The 19,738-nt window shown below is 48.6% G+C and overlaps 7 protein-coding genes across 7 annotated transcripts; 5 read left to right on the top strand and 2 right to left on the bottom strand.

Annotated features, from left to right (window-relative positions):
- Window positions 1-397: 397 nt before the first annotated feature.
- DFL_009889 (uncharacterized protein) lies at window positions 398-1,228 on the bottom strand (the record flags this gene model as incomplete). The annotated part of the gene is made up of 3 exons (XM_067639841.1): window positions 398-586; window positions 660-812; window positions 884-1,228. The coding sequence occupies 3 exons, from the start codon at window positions 1,226-1,228 to the stop codon at window positions 398-400; spliced, it is 687 nt and encodes a 228-aa protein (XP_067487590.1).
- A 1,308-nt stretch (window positions 1,229-2,536) lies between these two features.
- DFL_009888 (uncharacterized protein) lies at window positions 2,537-3,244 on the bottom strand (the record flags this gene model as incomplete). Its single annotated transcript, XM_067639840.1, has 2 exons — window positions 2,537-2,670; window positions 2,743-3,244. 2 exons carry the CDS (start codon window positions 3,242-3,244, stop codon window positions 2,537-2,539), a joined length of 636 nt encoding a protein of 211 aa, XP_067487589.1.
- Window positions 3,245-4,679: 1,435 nt separating this feature from the next.
- On the top strand, window positions 4,680-5,081 carry DFL_009887 (uncharacterized protein; the record flags this gene model as incomplete). Its single annotated transcript, XM_067639839.1, has 1 exon — window positions 4,680-5,081. One exon carries the CDS (start codon window positions 4,680-4,682, stop codon window positions 5,079-5,081), a length of 402 nt encoding a protein of 133 aa, XP_067487588.1.
- A 1,967-nt stretch (window positions 5,082-7,048) lies between these two features.
- Window positions 7,049-8,720, top strand: DFL_009886 (uncharacterized protein; the record flags this gene model as incomplete). Its single annotated transcript, XM_067639838.1, has 5 exons — window positions 7,049-7,309; window positions 7,373-7,409; window positions 7,461-7,531; window positions 7,597-7,773; window positions 7,827-8,720. 5 exons carry the CDS (start codon window positions 7,049-7,051, stop codon window positions 8,718-8,720), a joined length of 1,440 nt encoding a protein of 479 aa, XP_067487587.1.
- Window positions 8,721-9,519: 799 nt separating this feature from the next.
- On the top strand, window positions 9,520-11,730 carry DFL_009885 (uncharacterized protein; the record flags this gene model as incomplete). Its single annotated transcript, XM_067639837.1, has 1 exon — window positions 9,520-11,730. One exon carries the CDS (start codon window positions 9,520-9,522, stop codon window positions 11,728-11,730), a length of 2,211 nt encoding a protein of 736 aa, XP_067487586.1.
- Window positions 11,731-13,024: 1,294 nt separating this feature from the next.
- On the top strand, window positions 13,025-14,688 carry DFL_009884 (uncharacterized protein; the record flags this gene model as incomplete). Its single annotated transcript, XM_067639836.1, has 3 exons — window positions 13,025-13,383; window positions 13,453-13,650; window positions 13,719-14,688. 3 exons carry the CDS (start codon window positions 13,025-13,027, stop codon window positions 14,686-14,688), a joined length of 1,527 nt encoding a protein of 508 aa, XP_067487585.1.
- A 2,245-nt stretch (window positions 14,689-16,933) lies between these two features.
- DFL_009883 (uncharacterized protein) lies at window positions 16,934-19,029 on the top strand (the record flags this gene model as incomplete). Its single annotated transcript, XM_067639835.1, has 5 exons — window positions 16,934-17,213; window positions 17,271-17,773; window positions 17,832-18,037; window positions 18,097-18,510; window positions 18,570-19,029. The coding sequence occupies 5 exons, from the start codon at window positions 16,934-16,936 to the stop codon at window positions 19,027-19,029; spliced, it is 1,863 nt and encodes a 620-aa protein (XP_067487584.1).
- Window positions 19,030-19,738: the final 709 nt, after the last annotated feature.

Below are 19,738 nucleotides of genomic sequence, written 5' to 3'. Positions count from 1 at the left end.
TACTAAAGTACTGTTCTAGAATAGCAAACGAAATACGGCGTAGTGTTGTGCATCCACGCGAACGGACGGCTTTGTTATCGGCGAAGTAATCAATTTTTTGGTCAACCACCCTGTAAATCGCAAGTGATACTTATATTAATTATACATAAAGTCGGCATGCATATATATCATCAACATCTCATCCAGCATCGGATGATCCGAGCACGCATCTTACATCCCAACCATGTACCCTCAGGCCTCCTATAATGTCTTAAAGAACATTAAGGCACGTTGGTAAGGGATTGTCATCCGGGAAACACTCCCTGCAATCCTTTAAATTCTCCCACCCAAAACTAGCCCTGCTCGACTTGCCTGTAACGCTCCCAACCTCGTCGATCTTATCTTCGTCGGTAAAACACTAATCCTTGTTAAGATTCTTTCCGTCAACGAACCCATAATAACAGGGACACACCACAGGACATCTCTGAGGCTTTGGTGGACATTCTTCCCCGGGGTCTCGACAGCCAGCTGGGTTATTTCGTGCTTTGCAATGGTAAACGAAGAACTCAAAAGAATTGTACTTATTGTAGAGGTCGTCCCATAGGCGCTAAAGTTTAAAGAAAGTACATCGGTCAGTACCAATCTGGATTTGAAGAAGGTTGATGGTGCATCTTACGTACCCTGACGTTATTCACTGTGGTATCTAGTTCTGCCTTTGCCGCGGCAGTCAGTGGATCAATAGCAGTATTAACAACCGCGGCATCGACTTTGACTGTATTACGACAGACAGCGGCCCCAGCTGCCTCACGAGCAGCTATCAAAGCGTCGAAAAACTAATTCATAATATCAGCTTTGTTCCCGGTCGAACTGAACGAGTTTAAAAAATCACAGGCGTAATACTAACATTTTCATAAGCCCTAATTATCCCCTTTCTCTCCTTGCAAGTCCGTGCCCTCAATACTCCCGGTGTCCCAGGGTAAAACCGCTGAGGGTTAACGGCCGGAAACAGCGTCTTTTCCATATACCCATTCAAGCTCTTTAGTTGTGTAACAACTTTATTCGATATGGTTACAGCACCGAGGAGCGCGGGTGTTTTTTCGAACTCCGCTTTGATTTTGTTTGTGAGGGTTGTTGCATCCTCGAGGGCAAATCTTGGAAGGATTTTGCCGTCTAGCCCTCTCTTTCCCTGAGCTAGAACCGCGGGCATGGAGGCCAGGAGGCCGAAGTAACAGAAAGCGAAGAGTTTCATGGTCAGAGATTAGGTATTTTGGAATTGGACAGTGAGGGTCTGTCGAGTTGAGCAAGGAGTTGACGGTAATATTCGATCGGTGCCGTGAGAACATGCTCATCTTATACACTTTGCCAGCTTGAATCCATCAACCCTCGAAAATGCCGCTTGATGCAAGGCGGCCAGCTTGCCAGTTGTGAACTCATGAAGTGGCATTGCATACAATCAAAATATCAAGGTGAGGGATCAACTCCGGACTCTGCATAACTAGGTTCCAACAGCGCTGCAGGTTGAACATTCCACATCTCCTCTTGCACAGCTAGCTTTGTGCTACGAAACTACCAGTTCACAGATCACAAGACCCTTCAAAACGGACCGTTCGAGCATCTCAATTCCCAATTAGGTCAGACAACTGGCCCCAAATCGTCCCGCTGACCGGTCAAAATCAAGATTCGAGACATGGGAAAGCTGAAAAGCAAAAAGCAAAAGCGCTTAAACCAAGTTCCAAAAATCGCATTCGCTGAATGAAGACCCCCTGCTTGTGACGTAAGATTATTGTCTGCAGTCAGCCCCATGGTCTAAAAGTTTTTCAAGGCGATCCAATCATCAATTGAATAGACCTCATTCACGCTCACCTCCACGATCGAAATTGATAGCCACAGATCTTGCAGAAGTCCAGATCTAGATTGCTAGTGGGTAGATCTATAATACCGCGGCAAGATCCAGGATTTTTATTTCACATCCAAGTAATACCCCTTGTTTGCAGATGCTTTATGCACCTCCGTCACACAAGATTGGATTTATGCATGGCACTAATATTGGAAATTGCCGTCAAGATCTGAGGGAAAAGTGTGTTGGTTCGCAGTCGGGGTAGCTGGAAATGGAACGGGCCGGGGACGTGGCAGGCGCCCAAAGATCGAGATAGGAGAATTTTCTTCTAATTGCATGCTTAGTTGAATTTAGCGAGCTGTTAAAGGAAAATTTAGATCATGCATATGCGGGGTGATGGTAGTGATACTTATTGGCATATATGCCTAGACTGCTGCCTACCACCATCATCTACAAATAAGATTTCATCTTAAGGGCCACTGTGAGTAAAATCTGGATTATTCTGCGCCATAACTAGCAATACAATACTGGGGTATATCCTTCTCAGTTTGAGAGGGCCAAAGAAATAAATGCACAGGGTATCATGTCGGTAGTTTACAATTCGTAATTTGCGTTCGCATTCATGAGGATATCAATGCTTCCTTTCGTATCAAGTCCACCTTTGTAGCACCTGCTCTGAGTCCAATCGGAAACCCAGAGGCTCTGATAGGCAGCAGGAGCTCAAAACATGAAAAACAATGCACCACCGGCAACAAAGCTCCCAAGGACCATGGAGATAACGCTTGGGATCATGTGTGTTGCGGAGTTGGGTGTCTCGGTCGGGGCGCTTGGGCTCTCGCTAGTTTGCGATCCTTCTATGACGACAGAAACTTCGTTAGTATCAAGGTATTTAATTCATTCGTGCCACTAATGTCAAGTTAACTTACGAGTATCGGAGGAGGTTGGTTCAGCTGGTCCGGTAATGCTGCCCATTGTGGTAGGGGCTTCGGTAGGGACATCGCTAGTCTCGCTTGGACCGTCGGTAATGATACCAATGGTTGGGACGATGCTACTCTCCGGCTCATCCGTAGCTGTGGCGGTGTCTGTGGCGCCAGAGGTCTCTCTGGACACAACGAACGTAAGGGACGGGAAGGCAGTCGCGATTTTATCACCACATTGCTGCTGGAGTTTGTTCCACACATCTACGGCCTCTTCTTCTGTGCAAGTGCCATCTCGTGTAGTAAGACAGGTACGAATGGCGTTGAAGAAAGTGTTAGAGCCGCAGATGCAGGATGGTTTGAGGGTATCGCAGTTGGCGCGAGCGATGGCGAGGCCGTAGCAAGTTGTCACACAGGCAGGGAGTTCAACAGCTTTATCGGTTTCTCGCTGGGCAGCTACGAGGGACGGGGCAGCCAAGAGGAGGCCGAGGATAGCAGAGGAGGCGTGCATTTTGTTTTAATTCGACTATAGTACCGAAAGCGTGTTGTGGATGTTGTATTCTGCAACAGCGTGTTCGCAATAAGAATTATTGGGAGAGCTTAAAATTTGATGGAAAGAAGAGCCTGGGAAAGAGGTCCCTTTAAAAACGGGTTATCTCAAGTAATTCGACGTCTGTCGACGGCATCGTGTGCCAAACCAGGCAGCCGATAATGAACGGTACACAGTCGCACCACCTTTAGCTATCTGAAATGCTAGCTTCCAGCCAATAGACTGTTAGACCGGGGTCGCTTGGTTGGCCTTGCGGGGAAGGTGGTATGGGTCTGGATCTGCTGCACTCCTTCAGTTCTGGAAGCTGCATTCCGACGGGTCCACTTGGAATGCAAAACATCGATTCTTGGAGTTGGGATGACGAGAGACCGACGCGGCTTGGTCCGTCGACGGAAGGCGTTCAAAGCCCGCGTCTCGGACAATGCAACGTGTGAAGCTGATTCACAAGGCCAACCTGGTCTATGCCCTGCCCTATCTATCGAAGGTCGTATCTTTGCCACATGCATATGATAGTAACGTACCGTTGTATTCAAAGTGGAAATAGTCTTGCGTGGGTAGAGACGACTAGCCTGAGAGACGACCGATTTATGGCAAGTAACAAAATCCAACAGGGCAACACTAGTACCACAATCACTCACTAAAATCTCCAGGCAAATTTAACTATCAGTTGCAGTTACTCTCAAATCGTTACGAAAGTATATCTACCAGATTAGATAGCCTTGCCGAAAGCAGTTCAAACTATGTTGGAAGGATCAATTACTACCATCTTGTCCTAGATATATATAGAACTAGAACTTGTCTAGAAATGCATTGCAGCTCGGCGTACGCTTTTCAGCCACTTGATGCAACGTGGATATTATCAACAGCTTTACTCCCTTGACACATCTACCTCCTTCAGATGTTCTTACACCACATAGTGAATATCAGCCTAGCAAAAACTTCAATTACATATCCTCCCGCTACCAAGCCATTGACTACCAGATTCCACAATCCTCCAAGACGACGTTAGGAGGTTCACTGGGCGAATCCTCGTCGGGCAAAAACTCTGCTGCATATTCTCCTACCATATCTCTACCATTCTGGAGACTCATTGGGGATTCACCAAGCGTTGGAAACCCAGATATACAGTGCGTTATACCATTCTCTCTCTCTTTCAGAGCCTACAATGAAACGAGGCTCTGATAGTCGCGAACCGAATTGACTCTGATTGGCTCGCTCCCGGGTACTTCGAAAATTTACTTGCCGACTGCCGATGGTCTAATGTTATCATTATCAACCAGTCTCGCAATGTTACAAGCCTACTTCAAGAACATAGAGCCCACCATCTCATCCTCGGTCCGGCCTCTACGAAACTCGACCAACTGATGACTCAATCCAAACAACTTCGAAAGATGGAATGGCGGAAATAGCCCTCGAGGGTCTCCCAAACACTGTTCTCAAAACTCTAGCCGAGTACATCTACACTGGCAACCATACTACCGGCTCTATCAATTGCGATTACTTGCTCAAACTCGGCTCCGATTTCAATCTCCAAATTGAAGGTCCTAGAGAATACATGATCCGCCATGGTGTCAAATACAGCGTTGGCAGAATAACACAAGCTTACCTTGTCACCGGAAATGACTACAACCAACGTACCCAAGCAGCCAAGGAAGTCCTAATAGTCCTGGAAATCTTCGAGATCTCATGGTACTCTCTACTAAACAACGAAGAACGTGAGATGTGCCGTCCTGTTCTTGGTGCCGTGTTCCAGAAACTTCCCAGATTGGAGGCGAATCCGACGTTTGTTAATTGGTGAAATCGACATAAGGGCACCGATAACAACATTTCCATTATTGGCTCGCCCCGTTATTCGCGAATATGAAGGACTCCATAAAGGGGATGAATACCATAGAGAAAATTTTTATAGAGGGGACACCTGCTTCCATCAGGATCGTTCAGTGTTAGTTTTCATATCATCAGGGATTATTACCCCACAAGATAGCTTACAGGTCCACCATGAAAAATCAATGGGAATTCCGAGTTACCAGAGCGAAATAGTCTCCTGTAATCTCCTTAGACCAATTTTTCTTTCTATCCTTGCTCATCCCACAGAATCTCAGGTGGAGCAGGTATCAAATATTGACAGTATGCCTCAACACAATTATGGTTCCAATGTTTTGATCCGAGCGACTTTGCCGGGATGAGCTTCTTGCATCCTTAACTTCAAAAACGAGGTTGCACGTTTGTATACAATTTGACGTGATTACCTATCTAGAGATGTTATTTTGGCTGCCGTATCTTGGGAAATATAGCGAGTTAGAAGGATATATGACTCTGCTATGTATTGCGCATGCATTGCAGTGTGACGCCCAAGTCTCGCCAACACGCCCCTTCAACGCCTCGAACGCCTCAAGATCGGATTCGTTATCATGCAGAAGCCACCCCGATGACCAACGGTAAACGAAATCGGTTGGGCCTAGAATCTGCTCCCTCCTTGACCTCAACCCGTACTCAGCACGCGGCACACATCTTCTAACCTATCGTCGGGTTGCACTGATTTCCAAAGAACGGGCCGAGGGCTTCCGCCGATACGCTAGATCATGCCCTATCTCCATCACGAATCCACATCTTAGACTTTCGAGCAAGTTTGCCCGCTTCTTCGTTTTCTCGAGCCACCTACCGAATGCAGGCGGAAATGATCTCTCGGCCGTAGAAACCAAACGCGTGCCTCAACTACACAAATTTAAAGGGTTTCTTGGGTCATACACAGTAATCCTAATCCGATTATACTTCTTCAAAACATCTCAATTGGATGGGTCTGTTTGCTAGGATCGTCTCGAATCGAGAGGAGGGTAGAGGGTTCCGCTGCGAAATCTTACCATTACAGCGTTATCGAAGAGCAGGACCCACGCTAAACCCACTGGGCCTCAAGATACCCGGTAGCTGGACTCCCACACCATGCTTTGGACCCCCAAGACAAAGCTACCACCCTGTCATTCGGGAGGCCCAAACCACCCAGCACGCGAGATGGCGCTCCTAGTTCTTACCAAATATCGTAATGGAACCTGACGATCTCGATGGCTTTGCAGATTTCGAAGTTTTGGTCGGGGTTTGTGTGTCGCAAGTGGGTCCCGGTCCTGGTCAAGTCGACAGGACCGCATCTTCTTTCGCCGGTTTCCTCGCTGGTAGGTCTTTGCTTCGGACGCAAAAGAATTTTCGGAGCCGCCTGGAAGACAGCCCCCCAAACTTGCTTTCAGCCTTTCTTTTCCTTTTAGCTAATGACATTGCATGACATGGCTGCTGCAGACGAATAATCCGCCCACGATTTCACGGATGCTCAGAAGGAAAATGGAGAGCCACAGGAAGAACGAAAGAAAAGAGCGAAATAGCGTGAGGATTTTCACACTAGTTGGCTTCGTCGTTTTTTCCCTGGGAGGGTGTGGGCCTTTGACAGAGATTCCGCAATTTCGAAGGTGTGATAAAACACTTTGAAGATGTTCTTCTCTGTTTTTCACTTCCACGTTCCCACGCCTTCTAGTTTTAACCATCCCTCTCTCTTAAGATCGTCGTTTACCAGCATCCGGTGGCTGTTTCGACGCCTCTTGAACCGAAACAACGTCGAACACAACCGTCGCAAATTCCGACAATGATTGTATAGGGAAGTGGATATAAGGAGCGAAAAAGTGGATATTAGGGTCATTTTCGTTAAAGACCTTTCCGGGAAAGCTGTGCCGCTGTTAATAGTATTTGTGATAAGAGTCTGTGGTACACATCCCCTGAAAGATGTATGCTCCCACTTCTATCGACGAGTACATGCTCTTGGGAAAGATCATTGAAAGGCTTAATGGCGCCGCGGTATTCAAGAATATTCCCAAGGCTGCGATTTCGGGGGACTATGTGCCACCGGATAGAGGAGATGTAGTGTTCGTCACGGCGATAGTATCGATGGTTGTGGCGCTGGTTCTGGTTGGAGGACGACTTCACACGAGGAAAGTTTATAGTGGAAAACTGGGTTTGGATGACTGGATGATAATTCCTGCGACGGTAAGAGCTGCGCCTAGTTATAGCGTATGGGTCGACATGCAGGTGGTGGCTGATAATCTATAGATTTCGACGTTGGGATTTACTGCGATACAAATAATTGGTATGACCCTTTAACCGAACATGAACCGCTGACGCTGACCTTCTTCCTCAGCGGTTAAAAGCGCCCATATGGGAATGCATGTTTATGATATAAGTCCATACGCAATGATCGAAGGCACCAAGGTATGTATCTTGCTTCGTCGGCTGTTATGAATTTGGCTTCAAACTGACAAAATCACCATCCACAGCTGACTTACGCCCACATGATACTCTACGTCTACTCGATAATGTTCACAAAACTCTCAATAATTCTTTTCATCCGGCGACTCTCTTTCGACAAAATGTGGCACGTGTGTAATGGATTCTTCGCATTTCACGTTTTATTCGGCGTCGCAAGCTCTTTAGCATTAGCGTTTCAGTGCAAGGTACTCCCGACATCCCAAGGCCTTCGCAGCCCCAACTGACCCAAATCATCTAGCCCATCGCGGCCGCATACGATCTCCTAATAAAGCTAGAAAATCAATGTAACGCTTTAACAATGTACTACGCCATAACCTCCATCGGCGTCGCCTCAGACATCGCCCTCCTTTTCCTACCCGCGCCGATGGTATTCAAACTCCAACTACCAATATGGAAAAAAATCGCTGTATTATTCCTCTTCAGCCTCGGCGGTCTTGCCTGCATCTTTGCAATTCTGCGTATGATCTATTTGTTTGACGGAGTTAGGGGGATCGATTTGACATGGGATATCGTCCCGGTCGCATTATACGGACAACTAGAGGTTACCCTGGCGATAATAGCGACGTCACTACCGGCATTGAAAGTTCTATGGAAGGGCTGGCTACCAAAGCTCGGCAATTCGATAAACTCTAGGACGAACAGATCGAACCACAGCGAGCACAGCGGAGGAAGCAGCGACGCACGAACGACCCGATACGGAAGCCTCGCCAAAACCGGAACGATAGAGATATCAGTCGCCGACAGAAGACCTTCAAGGACACATGAGGATATTGAGATGGGGGGCGGAATCGCCTGGCGTACTGTCGAGTTTGGGAACGGTATTCCAGCGGAAGATGTTAGCACGGGCGGAGATCAAGGAAACGGGAGGGGTAGGACACCGTTATCAACTGCGGACGGCGCCCTCTTGGACGTCGACGAAAAGATGTTCCCCGTGCCGCCTGACAGGTCAAGACAGAATAGCAGGGCTACCAGTGAGCTTAGTGCTGAAAGTGACGTGAGTCTGGGAAATTGGGTCAACATGCGAAATAATTCATTCGCAGGGGTTGGAACACCGCTGAGTCCGATGCCGCAGCTGCCGCAGGCGACATATGACCGGCCGAGGAAGGACTCGGAGGTGGTTGTTAGATGGTGAATCCGAGATTGGGATACAAGGGATATTTGGGATCCTATCGCTACATATATAGCCTAGGATGGCCAAAATCTGGCGTTTTCAAGGGTTAGCATTGGCAAAGGCGTTCTGGGTTCGATTTTACTAGCAAAGGCCCGGTGCTCACATACCTCCTTAAGTATATATAATGATATCAAGTAATTTAGAAAATATTAAATCGATACCTATACATATACATACATGACAGGTTGTAATTAACTTCTTTCGGGTCACAATGTACCCCGGGAAGGTTCGAAACTGAGGGTTTTCTGGGACAGAAAATCCTCCTCAAATGCTTTATACAACCTCTTCAAACTTAAAAACAGTTCCAAGTTATTCGAAACCCTGTAGACCTGGGTGCGATATGATACCCGAGCTTCTTCAAGCCTGGATTAAGCTAGCCTGTGTGCGCCTAGACGACTACGACTTGGCGGTCGCCAAAAAAATGGGATGTGTCAGCAGTTTTCGACTTTGGAAAAAGCAAAGTGGAACCGAAAGAAATTTGTTCGAACATTCTTCCATCCCTAGCATCTCGACATCCCACCGACATCCGACCTCTGCCTCCATCCAAATACTTCATACCCAAACCTGGTCGCAAGTCTACAACGATTATAGACTACCTTCCCTCTCTCCTCGCGTGCACAAGACGGTCAACGGGAACCACTTCCAGGCTCCGCCCCTGTTAATTGAGATGGCACTTCCCCGCCGCCTTCAAGGATGCACCCATTTTTTCAGCTTCCTAAGCGTTCTGGCCTCCTCGAGAAACAGCATTCACCCTCATTCCATGAGATCAATTCCTCGTCTAGGAAATCGGAATCTTAGCTCTACCACGCCGCCCCGGCAGGCTAAGGTTTCACACGGAGCATCAGCTAAAGCGTATAAAAAACTCCAGCTACAACCCGAAGATAGGGCCTACATCAGGAAACAGTATGATGAGACGAAACCGAAAAGGCTTCGTACCCAGGATGATTTCCTGAAGGCGTTACGTGCACACGGCTACGTCCCCGCTATCGATCGAGTCGATGAGATGTTGGATGTGAACCGAAGCCCGTATCAGTCAAAAGACGAATTCGACAAAATCACTCTCGGTCTTCTTCTAAGTTCTGCTAGGAGTGCCAATGGCGAGATTCGGAATCCCTATAAAATCCCCAACTGTAGCGCAGGACAAAATCCTGTGCGCACCCACGAAAGCAACTTTGCGAAACCTATGCCCGCCCATTTGTATTTCCTGTTCCCAGATGATACGAACTGGCATACGATTTCTAAGTATTTCCCGCTGCCGGAACCTCCCCGACCCTGGCACCCGATCACAATGGTCGGCCTGAAGCAAGATTACACACGAGAGGAAGTGGCCCGAAGGCTGGAATGGTCCCTGGTTCAGAATGCGAAAAAGTTACGCAACGGGTACAATTGGCCAGCACCGGACCCGGCGTCATACAAGTACATGGAAGAACTTCCTCCGCCTCCACCACCGGTTATCCGGGAGTGCAATACCTGCAAGAAGCCCCGCTATCTTATGCGGTTCTGGAATTTTTTCGTCCAACGGTGGCAGCACGTTTCCGCTCCACATCGCCCGATCGACTGTTCAACCCATAAGAAAGGAGGCGTTGGAAGACTCATGTACGCCCCGAAGGGAACAAAGGTCGGCGGGTTGAGTCCTTCTAAGGTCGAAGACAAGGAATGGATAGAAGAAGAAGTTGCTGTGAAGCTACTTTTCCGTTCCGGTTTCATCGCGCTTCCAACAGTTAACCCCGTACTCGGAGAGACTCTTGCGCGCGCCGCTATGAACGGGGGTGATGACTGGCCGTGGATACGTGCTGCTGATGTTAAACGTTGGGCGGTGCGTGGCGGCCGCAGGAATGGCCTCGTTGACCTTTCGACGGTCACCCGCATGAGCAAAGTCGAAGAGGCTCGGAAAACGCAACAGCAGCAATTCCTGGAGGAACACGCAGAATTCCTCGACGAAATTCGAGAAACTCTCAAGAAATATCCAATCACACCGGAAAAACTGGCCAACATCCCTCCTGGACAATTTTACCCTCCCGACCATGCGGCCGTGGACCTGTGGCGCAGGTTCGAGATGAAGAAAGTGAACGTCCTTCGCGTGGAAACCAAAGCTGCCAGCAAGGCGAAGTCAGAGAACAGAAAGGCGCTGCAACGGAAACTAGATCAAGTCGATAGAGTTCTCGAGGAGATGAAGAAGACGAAGGCCGAAATTCTCATGATCGAACGCGGACAGGGTGAAACCTGGGTCAATCCGGATTGGGTCAGACTAAAGACATCCGATAGAGCCGAGCTAGTAGCTTCTGGGGAAAACCTGGACCATGTTATCGTCTCAAATAAGGGGCACGTGCCGTCCCCTATTTACAACCGCTGGGACGATAAACGCAAGGACGAAATGCATATTTTGGAGACACCCAAAAAGCTTACCGCTCCAAGCAGATGGCTGGACCGAGCTCCTGGGTCCGCGATCGCAGAGAACGCGGACGGGGTGGATGTAGCTGTAGGGTCCTCCGCGGTCACAAATGTCCGGGACGGGCAAGTATCCATGGCTTCGGGCGGACCCCCTCCCGCAAATGACTCTTCTAATGCAGCGGGTCCCGTGGACGAGTCTCTCAATGAGCGTGATGTTGTTGAGGAAAGTTCCTCCGGATTCCGAGGATTCATACCGTTGCCGAGATGTGAGAACGAGCGAGCGACAAAGCCACCAGCATTCCGCGCAACACCACAAAAGACCTACCGTTTATACAAAGAGCGCTTCCGGGAAAGTTTAGAGGCCAGGACTTTTAGATTGAATCCTAATATCGAGGAGGAGAGGGCCCAGAGAGATCGTATCAGGGAAAGGCTTGAGCGATCCGAAAGGAGAGCCATCCAGAGAGAGGAAGACGCATTCGCGTTGAAGGAGGCCATGCTATGGTCTAATACCGGAGGTGACCCTGATGCAGGGAGCTCTGAAAGCCATAAGGTCGGATCCGAGCCTAAGGACAAAATTTAACCTCAAACGATGGTTATGAAAGATTAATGAGGTAGCACCCGTACGAGACGAGTAGCACCCGGGTGGATGCAAATCTTGCACATACTGACTAAATTCCCTGTACATTTAATGAACATCACGGCATATTTACGTTTTGGCTTTGGGGTTTTTGGAGCCCTTGCCCCGCCGGTATCTTACTACCCCTCACTAGTACTATGTACATATATTATATTAGATTGGCGTGCCGGGGATCAATCCGATAGAATGGCATACTGCGCCTAGCTTCGTCCGATCACCTATGCGGGCCGAATTTACCAAGCTCAAGCCCACTAATTTCCATCTTCAAGTTCCGTACTCAAGCCCGGGCTACATCGCCGATTTCTTCAATGAACCCCGCCATTGGTTCCTCTTCACCCACCGGCTCCAGCCAAGGAAGTGGACTCAGCCGGTGCTCAACCAAATATATCAAATCTTGAAACCCCGGTATCCAACATTCAAACCACTTCGCAATATTCTCTAAACTGTGTTATAGAAAGTTCAAGGAAATGCAGCAACCCGATGAGTGCAAGCTTGAACACTGCGCGAGATTTCTGAAGATCAGGCCCAATAGCAATACCTTCGTCCCGACGAGGTGCATTTGATCCAGTAAATTTTTAACATGATCGGTAGGCCATAATTCATCCAACCTCTTGTTTAACATATTGTGCAAGCGGTACGGTATTAGGCCCCTTGCTTGGTGCAAAATTCTCGAACTTCATAACCGGTCCATCTTAGCAAATGACATGCGAAACGCCACCCTAGGGTATCCAGTAAGGCGAGGAGGGAACGACGGTATACGGATCCAAATGTTGGTAAAATAACCGGGTCGCCGTCAATAGGACAATCGTGGTTGACTATGTACTTCAGGACATCGATCTGTTTGGCGATTGCTTCGAGGGTTTACCGAGATCACCCTATTGTTCAAGAAGTCTTGCACTAGTAACTTGTATTTACCTCTGGACTTCGATTCAACTTTACGGCCGTTTTGCGGTGGTTCTTCTTTTGAGGAGAAAACGGTCAACCCTGTGACATTTTGAATGGCGCAACACATACACATTGATCGCGATCTATTCTTTTTGAGTCTCCTACGCTGTTAAGCTATCTGGAAGAAACTTACTCGATCGAAAGATAGATACCTAGGTAGTTTCTTAGCTAATAAACTCGATTCAATTGAACCCGCGGTTTGTGCTTCTTTATGGTCAGCCGTGTTAACGTGTTGTCATGTTGCATTTCGGCGCGCCTCGCGACAACTTCAAGCCGAGCCGCCGGATAAGGCATGAAACATGAAACCTCACTCGCCTTCGTATCTCGTCCGTATCGTGATGTCACCTCGCCTCCCACTTCACGCCGGGTTCGCCCTTCCGCCTCTCCCGCTATGGACGGAAGATCCACCGTGGAAATCGGTGCCATTGCCGCTATTCTCGCTCCCGTTCTCAAGTTCTGTATGATTTTCCGAAACCCTAAAGAAAAATACAAGATGCAGCCGCGTATGTTTGTTCAAGCAGCACGGTCGCTAACTGCCTTGCCTCTCGATTCACATGCAGCCGACCCTTTCGATTTGCTCGAGAAGAGCAACAAGACCCCTTCGCAACGAAATGTACCTTTCAATACGCGGATTCATCACTTTACGTGGGCGTATGGCCGATACCCTCCTCCAATTGGATAGGAATGGACTAGTCACTGACGTCGGGATGAAACGGGCAGCTGGTATCTCCCAGTAATAGGCACCGGCGGTATTGCCGTGCAGCTTCACCTACTCCCTTATCGATTTCAAGGACTCGATACGATCGGAACCATCGTATTCCTGATATCCGTGGCGATATTCTGCTTTACCAGTTCGGGCTTGTTGGTTCGATTTTCGTTATGGAAAAATACCCTCCCGAACAGCATTCGGCATCCAACGTGGGTTTCAAATCTCCGACCGTATAATTTTTAGCGGCGTTCAATGCTTAATACATCCTGGACGATAGGGAGGGGCTTTTCACGGCTACGTTCCTTCTATCGATCGCTACGATCCTGGTTAATACGTGTAACTACGGAGTCGGACACATCGGTGAGCCTTCACACGACAATTGGCTGTCAAGAGCGATTGAAGTGTTATTCTGGGTCTATACCTTCGTCTCGGTCGTTCTCGCGATAGCCCTCTCCTACTTCATCATCTCGCGAGAATCACACACTCCGCAAGCCGCGACTCCAGCATGGGCGCTACCGTGTTTCCCAGCTATGCTCGTCGGCTCCGTCGGGGCGACTGTATCACGTACCTTATCCACCGTACCCGGTAATCACAGCCGAGTATTCCCGATAATAATCACCAGTATCTTACTCCAGGGCTTCGGTATCCTCATTTCGTTGATGTTCATCACCATCTTCCTCAAGCGGCTTATGCTATTCCGGCTACCATCTCCCAACCTAAGACCCGGAATGTTCATGGCGGTCGGACCGCCTGGGTTTACGTCCTTCACGATCATAGCGCTAGGGAAGCTTGGACAGACAGAATTTCGGCCCTCGGATTTTGGAACGTCGGAAAACTTCAACGTTGGCGATGCATTTTACGTGACGTGCTTGCTGACTGGAATGCTTTTTTACGGTCTGGCGGGCTGGTGGCTGCTGGTATCTGCGACCGCAGTCATCGCAGGAGCAAGCCAAAAACATGTCCTCAGGAAGAAGACGGTTGACTTTGATTTCCATCTGTCATGGTGGGCATTCTTGTTCCCCAATACCGGGTTCATCGGCGCTACGATTCTCTTGGGTGATATTTTCTCAAGTGCGGCCGTTAAGTGGGTCGGGACCGCTTTCGTGATTATCGAATGCGCGGTTTGGTTGATGCTGACAGTCCAGACGCCGTTAGCCGTGTGGAGAGGACGGCTGATGGTGCCCGGGAAGGACGAGGACGCGGACGTCGAAGGATTCGCAAAGGAAGACGAGGTTAAGAGATGGTAAATTGTATTATTGGGCAACTATAGAATCGGCGGAGATTTGGCGCAAAATTATTGCTTTGGGAAGGGCACTGTTATGGCTAGAAGACATGGGCTGACACATTTATTAATTAGAACACACCAGTACTCTGTAGTTTGGCCGGCAACAATCATCCGCGGCGAATTGAATTTCCGTATAACATAGCAATCTTGGAGATGAATCGCTAACCCCATGTTTCTTTCTAGTCTGTCTACGCCTTGTCTCGAAAATTACTGGAGATGACCGTGGGATCGAACCCTGAACCGTGGTTCCAACCTTTTGAAGCGGTTTTTCTCGATCTAATGTGAAAAGGTTGCGCAAAAGTACCTGCAAGCACGTGCCCAGATGACGGTTGTGGCGTTCGCCCCACACACCCGAAGAAGGCCTGGTGGCATCCGACCACCCGATCTTTGGCGGTTACAGACGGTAGTAAAGGCAGCCACGACAATATTTCGCACAGACAGCCCTCTTAGGTAATCGCGGACCACTTTTGGTGTTTGCAATTATCTCATGAAATCACGAACGCTGTCGATTGTGTCCGGGTTTATAGTTCGGGATGAATCTCGTATCTATCGGCAAAGCCGCACGGATTGCACCGTGAACCCGAAACTTGCCGACTTTTGTGAAGCCGGAAAAGCATTCTCGGGATGCCGATTGAGATTCTTCGGCAGTAGGGAGCTTTGGAGAATATATATTCTTCCCCATCCAGCAACTCGTTTGTCCCTCGTGTTGCGGACGAGTTCGCTCTAATTCAAACCCAAAACTTCACGGATTCTTGGGCCCCATGGGACCCAAATATTACCAATTAATTGTCTTCGAAGACTGATACGAAGGCAAAACCGATTGCGGGTGTATATTCATGGATCCAATATACCCTTTAAGCAATGTTTTCCCGTCTGCAATATTTCGACACATCTCGTACGTGAAGCCGAGGCAAACAAAGACCGATTGCAAGATTGTGCTGGGTGGAAGCGAGCGAAGATTAGCTGGCTAGGCAGCTGTCGCTCCTCGTCCCCACTGGTTCATTCCCGCCCCACACTTAAGCATTTTCCAAGCCAAGTGACGTCGAGGGATGATAGGTCCATTCCGCTCTCAGGTTGCACTAGGTATCGTCTTTGAGCTAGACTTGTAGGGTTGCAATTTCCCCAGTTGGAGCTGTCGCCATCGGCCCCTCACTGCTTGTACTGCATGACTTTGGCATCCGAGACCCGAGCAGGGTTCGAGGGTCAATATCAAAAAATTCAAACAGCTTCCGGATGCCTTCTAGCGGCATGGGTTTTGCTTATCGATACCAGACGTAACCCTCGTATCAATTGTCATGCAACTGCCTGCCTGCTGACTCTAATTCACGGGCTTTTTTTTTTTCTACCTTCCATTTCAGGCGAAGATATGGGATGACCGACACAACACTGGCGTGTATACATGGGACTGGAGCTGCCACGAAAACGGGAGGCCATTCCGAGGAACGGGCGACAAGAAAAGACAAGCTGATGCTGAGGGATTCTTAGGCCTCTTAGCACACCGTGAGCGAGTCCTTGGAAAATGCTTGTTTCTCCGAACAGATTTTTTGCAATTTTGATATCGGCTGCCGAATGGCGATGTGGTATTCGGTGCAGCCTTCATGATCCGGTTTTGGACTGCATCTCCTCACTTTCTTCCGCCATCAATAATAAAAAAAAGATTTTTTGTAAAAAAAATTCTGCCATTGGCCTAACGGTTGGAACGGTCGCCACGCTAGATCCAGGGCCTAGTGGGCAAAAAAGAATCAAATCTGTATCGCATGTTTTGCGCGCTAGGCCATGTCTGCAGAGCATGGCCATATCGTGGAAACATCATGGACCACCCTATCGGTTCTACTTCCAGGTTCAGTAATCGGCCTGTCACATCATACTCTTTTTGCCTTGCTAATACCGTGTGAGACACCCGTATACATTTATGGTTCTTGTCCATCTTGAGCTTATCAGGGGGGTTCATTATCACTGCACAATGTGAGGTTTCACCGCAGAGACATTCTCACCGAACTATAGATTCTGAGTTTGGAATATAAGTCGAGCGACCACCCCAAGGTCCCAGGAACAGAAAAATATTTTTTCATCAGCGTTCGAATATGATCTTCGACCGGTCTCGTCGATTCTCAATTTTCATAGTAGTAGTCTTCTGAGGAGATATATCACGGGTTTTTCCACAAACAAGGGCTGTTTTCTCGCATAATTTGCACATTTAGTACAATATGAGCCAGCCGGACGACGTCGCCTTCAAGGCCAAGCACGATCCTACATTGGCGCTGCCTCTCGACGAGAAGCACGAGCATACTACAGCGCAGGTTCTTCCGGGTTATGATGGCCATGAAACAAACCATGGTGCTTTCGAGCGTGAGGAGGAAGATGCACCCACCGAAGAGGAGATCCATACCCTGCGCCACGTCTCCGACAGGATCCCATGGAATGCATACACTGTTGCTTTCGTAGAACTGTGCGAGCGGTTCTCGTACTACGGAACGACTGTCGTCTGTAAGTAGCACCGCTGCAACGCGCGGCAGTGTTGTAAATTGCTAACGGGCTCCGCAGTCACCAATTTCATCCAGCAGAGCCGTCCGGACGGATCACGAACGGGTGCCGGCGGACACGACGGTCAATCCGGTGCGCTAGGCCGCGGGCAGCGAGCTTCTACCGGTTTGGGAACGTTTAACACTTTCTGGGTCTACCTTCTACCACTATTCGGTGCCTACGTCGCCGATTCCTACTGGGGCCGTTATAAGACCATTTGCGTAGCTGTGACTATTGCTATGGTTGGCCATGTTCTCCTCGTTGTTTCTGCCGTCCCCGCCGTTATTGACCACCCGGATGGTGCTCTCGGATGCTTCGCCGTCGCCATCATTATCATGGGTATCGGTACTGGTGGTTTCAAAGCAAACATCTCGCCGTTGGTCGCCGAACAGAGCAAGAACACCTACTTGAGGGTCGACACTCTTCCATCCGGAGAAAGAGTCATCGTTGATCCCGCGGTTACCTCCTCGAGAATCTACATGTACTTTTATCTCATGATCAATATCGGAGCTCTTATCGGACAGGTAAGCCATAGCCCTTCAAAATAGGTTGGTATAAGCATGCTAACGATGATATTACTAGATCACCATGGTCTACGCTGAAAAGTACGTCGGCTTCTGGCTATCCTTCCTGCTGCCGACCCTTGTTTTCTGTCTCTGCCCGGTCGTCCTCTTCATCTGCCGAAAGCGTTATGTCCGATCTCCACCGCAAGGCAGCGTTCTCTCGAAGGCCATGCAAACCTTCGTCTTTGCTCAAAAGGGCAGATGGCACCTCAACCCAATCCAGACGTAAGTTCCTAACCATTGCATCCCAACCAAAAATCCAAGCATCCGGCTAACGAGCGCAGTTTCAAACATCTTAACGACGGCACAATGTGGGAAACAGCCAAGCCCTCCAACATCGCCCCTGCGAACCGCCCAAGCTGGATGACATTCGACGACGCCTGGGTCGATGAAGTCCGCCGTGGTTTCCACGCCTGCTCCGTTTTCGTTTGGCTCCCGCTTTGGTGGCTCTGCTATAACCAGATCAACAACAATCTCGTCTCCCAAGCCGCCGTCATGAAGCTCAACGGCCTCCCCAACGATATTGTCAACAACTTGGACCCTCTCGCTTTGATCATTTTGATTCCCATCTGTGATATCTTCATCTACCCAGCTCTCCGAAAGGCCGGTATCAATTTCACCGCCTTGAAGAGGATCACATTCGGATTCTACACCGGTGCTGCCGCTATGATCTGGGCTTGCCTCATCCAATACTACATGTAGGTCTACCCCCCGAACCCAAGTAAACCGCATCGAGCTCTGCTAATCTCTCCCCTAGCTACAAACGCTCCGAGTGTGGTAAATACGCCGCTGGCAAGGGTTGCGAACCCACGGATATCAACGTCTGGGCCCAAACCGGCTCTTACGTCCTCATTGCCCTCTCCGAAATCTTCGCCTCCATCACCGGTCTCGAGTACGCCTTCACCAAGGCCCCCAAGAACATGCGATCCTTAGTTATGTCCGTTTTCCTGTTCACCAACGCCATCTCCGCGGCCATTGGCGAGGCTTTCGTTAGTTTGTCCGAAGACCCGCTGTTGGTTTGGAACTACGGATCGGTCGCCATCATCGCTGCCGTCGGTGGAACTTTGTTCTGGCTTCAGTTCAGAGGATTGGATGCCCAAGAACACGAACTTAACCAACTTCCTGTTGGTAAGATGTTTGCCGACCAGGATAAAGTTGAGCCGTTGACTCCAGAGGAGATGAAACATAGAAGAGAGAGTTTGGGCGCGACAGCTTAGAAGATGCATAAAGCTAAGACCTTTTAAAGGCTTTATATGATTTTTTGTTTCTTTTCGGTGTTTTTTCCCTTGGAACGAATTTCTTGAACTATTTACATTTTTCTTTTATCATCATACCACCTTGTATAAAGCCTTGTGCTTTCAGTTATAATCTTATATATCTCTCGATAATTAAAAAAAAAAATCGTGATAATTCTACACTCACTCGTACGCCGGTTAACATTTCTACCTAATCTATATTATTGTAACTCCAAGATATTTACCTCGTGATAAAAGTTGATAAAAAGCCTTGTGAAATACCAAGACGCATAAATAGCCATGGGATAGAAATCAAACTAGTATACGTTCGACGTGCCGCAGCCGTATGGCTGAACAAACAGCTCTACAACGTCCCGTATCACCGTGTCACCGAATTTTTAACCAATTATACAGAGCTATAAATGTAACTGTTCTTCGCCGTATCCTTCTCCAATGCCAACTCAACCCCCACGCACCCAAATTTCGCTCAGCACCTTGCCAACCTATATCGGAACTCTTACCGTCACCGGTGCACCATCTTCCCTTCCCCTATCCACCAATCCAAACGTTGATATAATTTTCTGAGCACAAGCCGTTACGGAGTTCGATGGCAAAAGCCCGCCGATATTAGCCAGAACAGAAAATAAAAGGATTTTGCAATCACTTATAAATATTATCTTGCGTACGAAAA

This window comes from Arthrobotrys flagrans (genome assembly GCF_004000055.1).
Source record: "Arthrobotrys flagrans strain CBS H-5679 chromosome Unknown unitig_1, whole genome shotgun sequence".
NCBI classification, from domain to species: domain Eukaryota; kingdom Fungi; phylum Ascomycota; class Orbiliomycetes; order Orbiliales; family Orbiliaceae; genus Arthrobotrys; species Arthrobotrys flagrans.
This window is presented reverse-complemented; position numbering and strand designations above follow the sequence as displayed.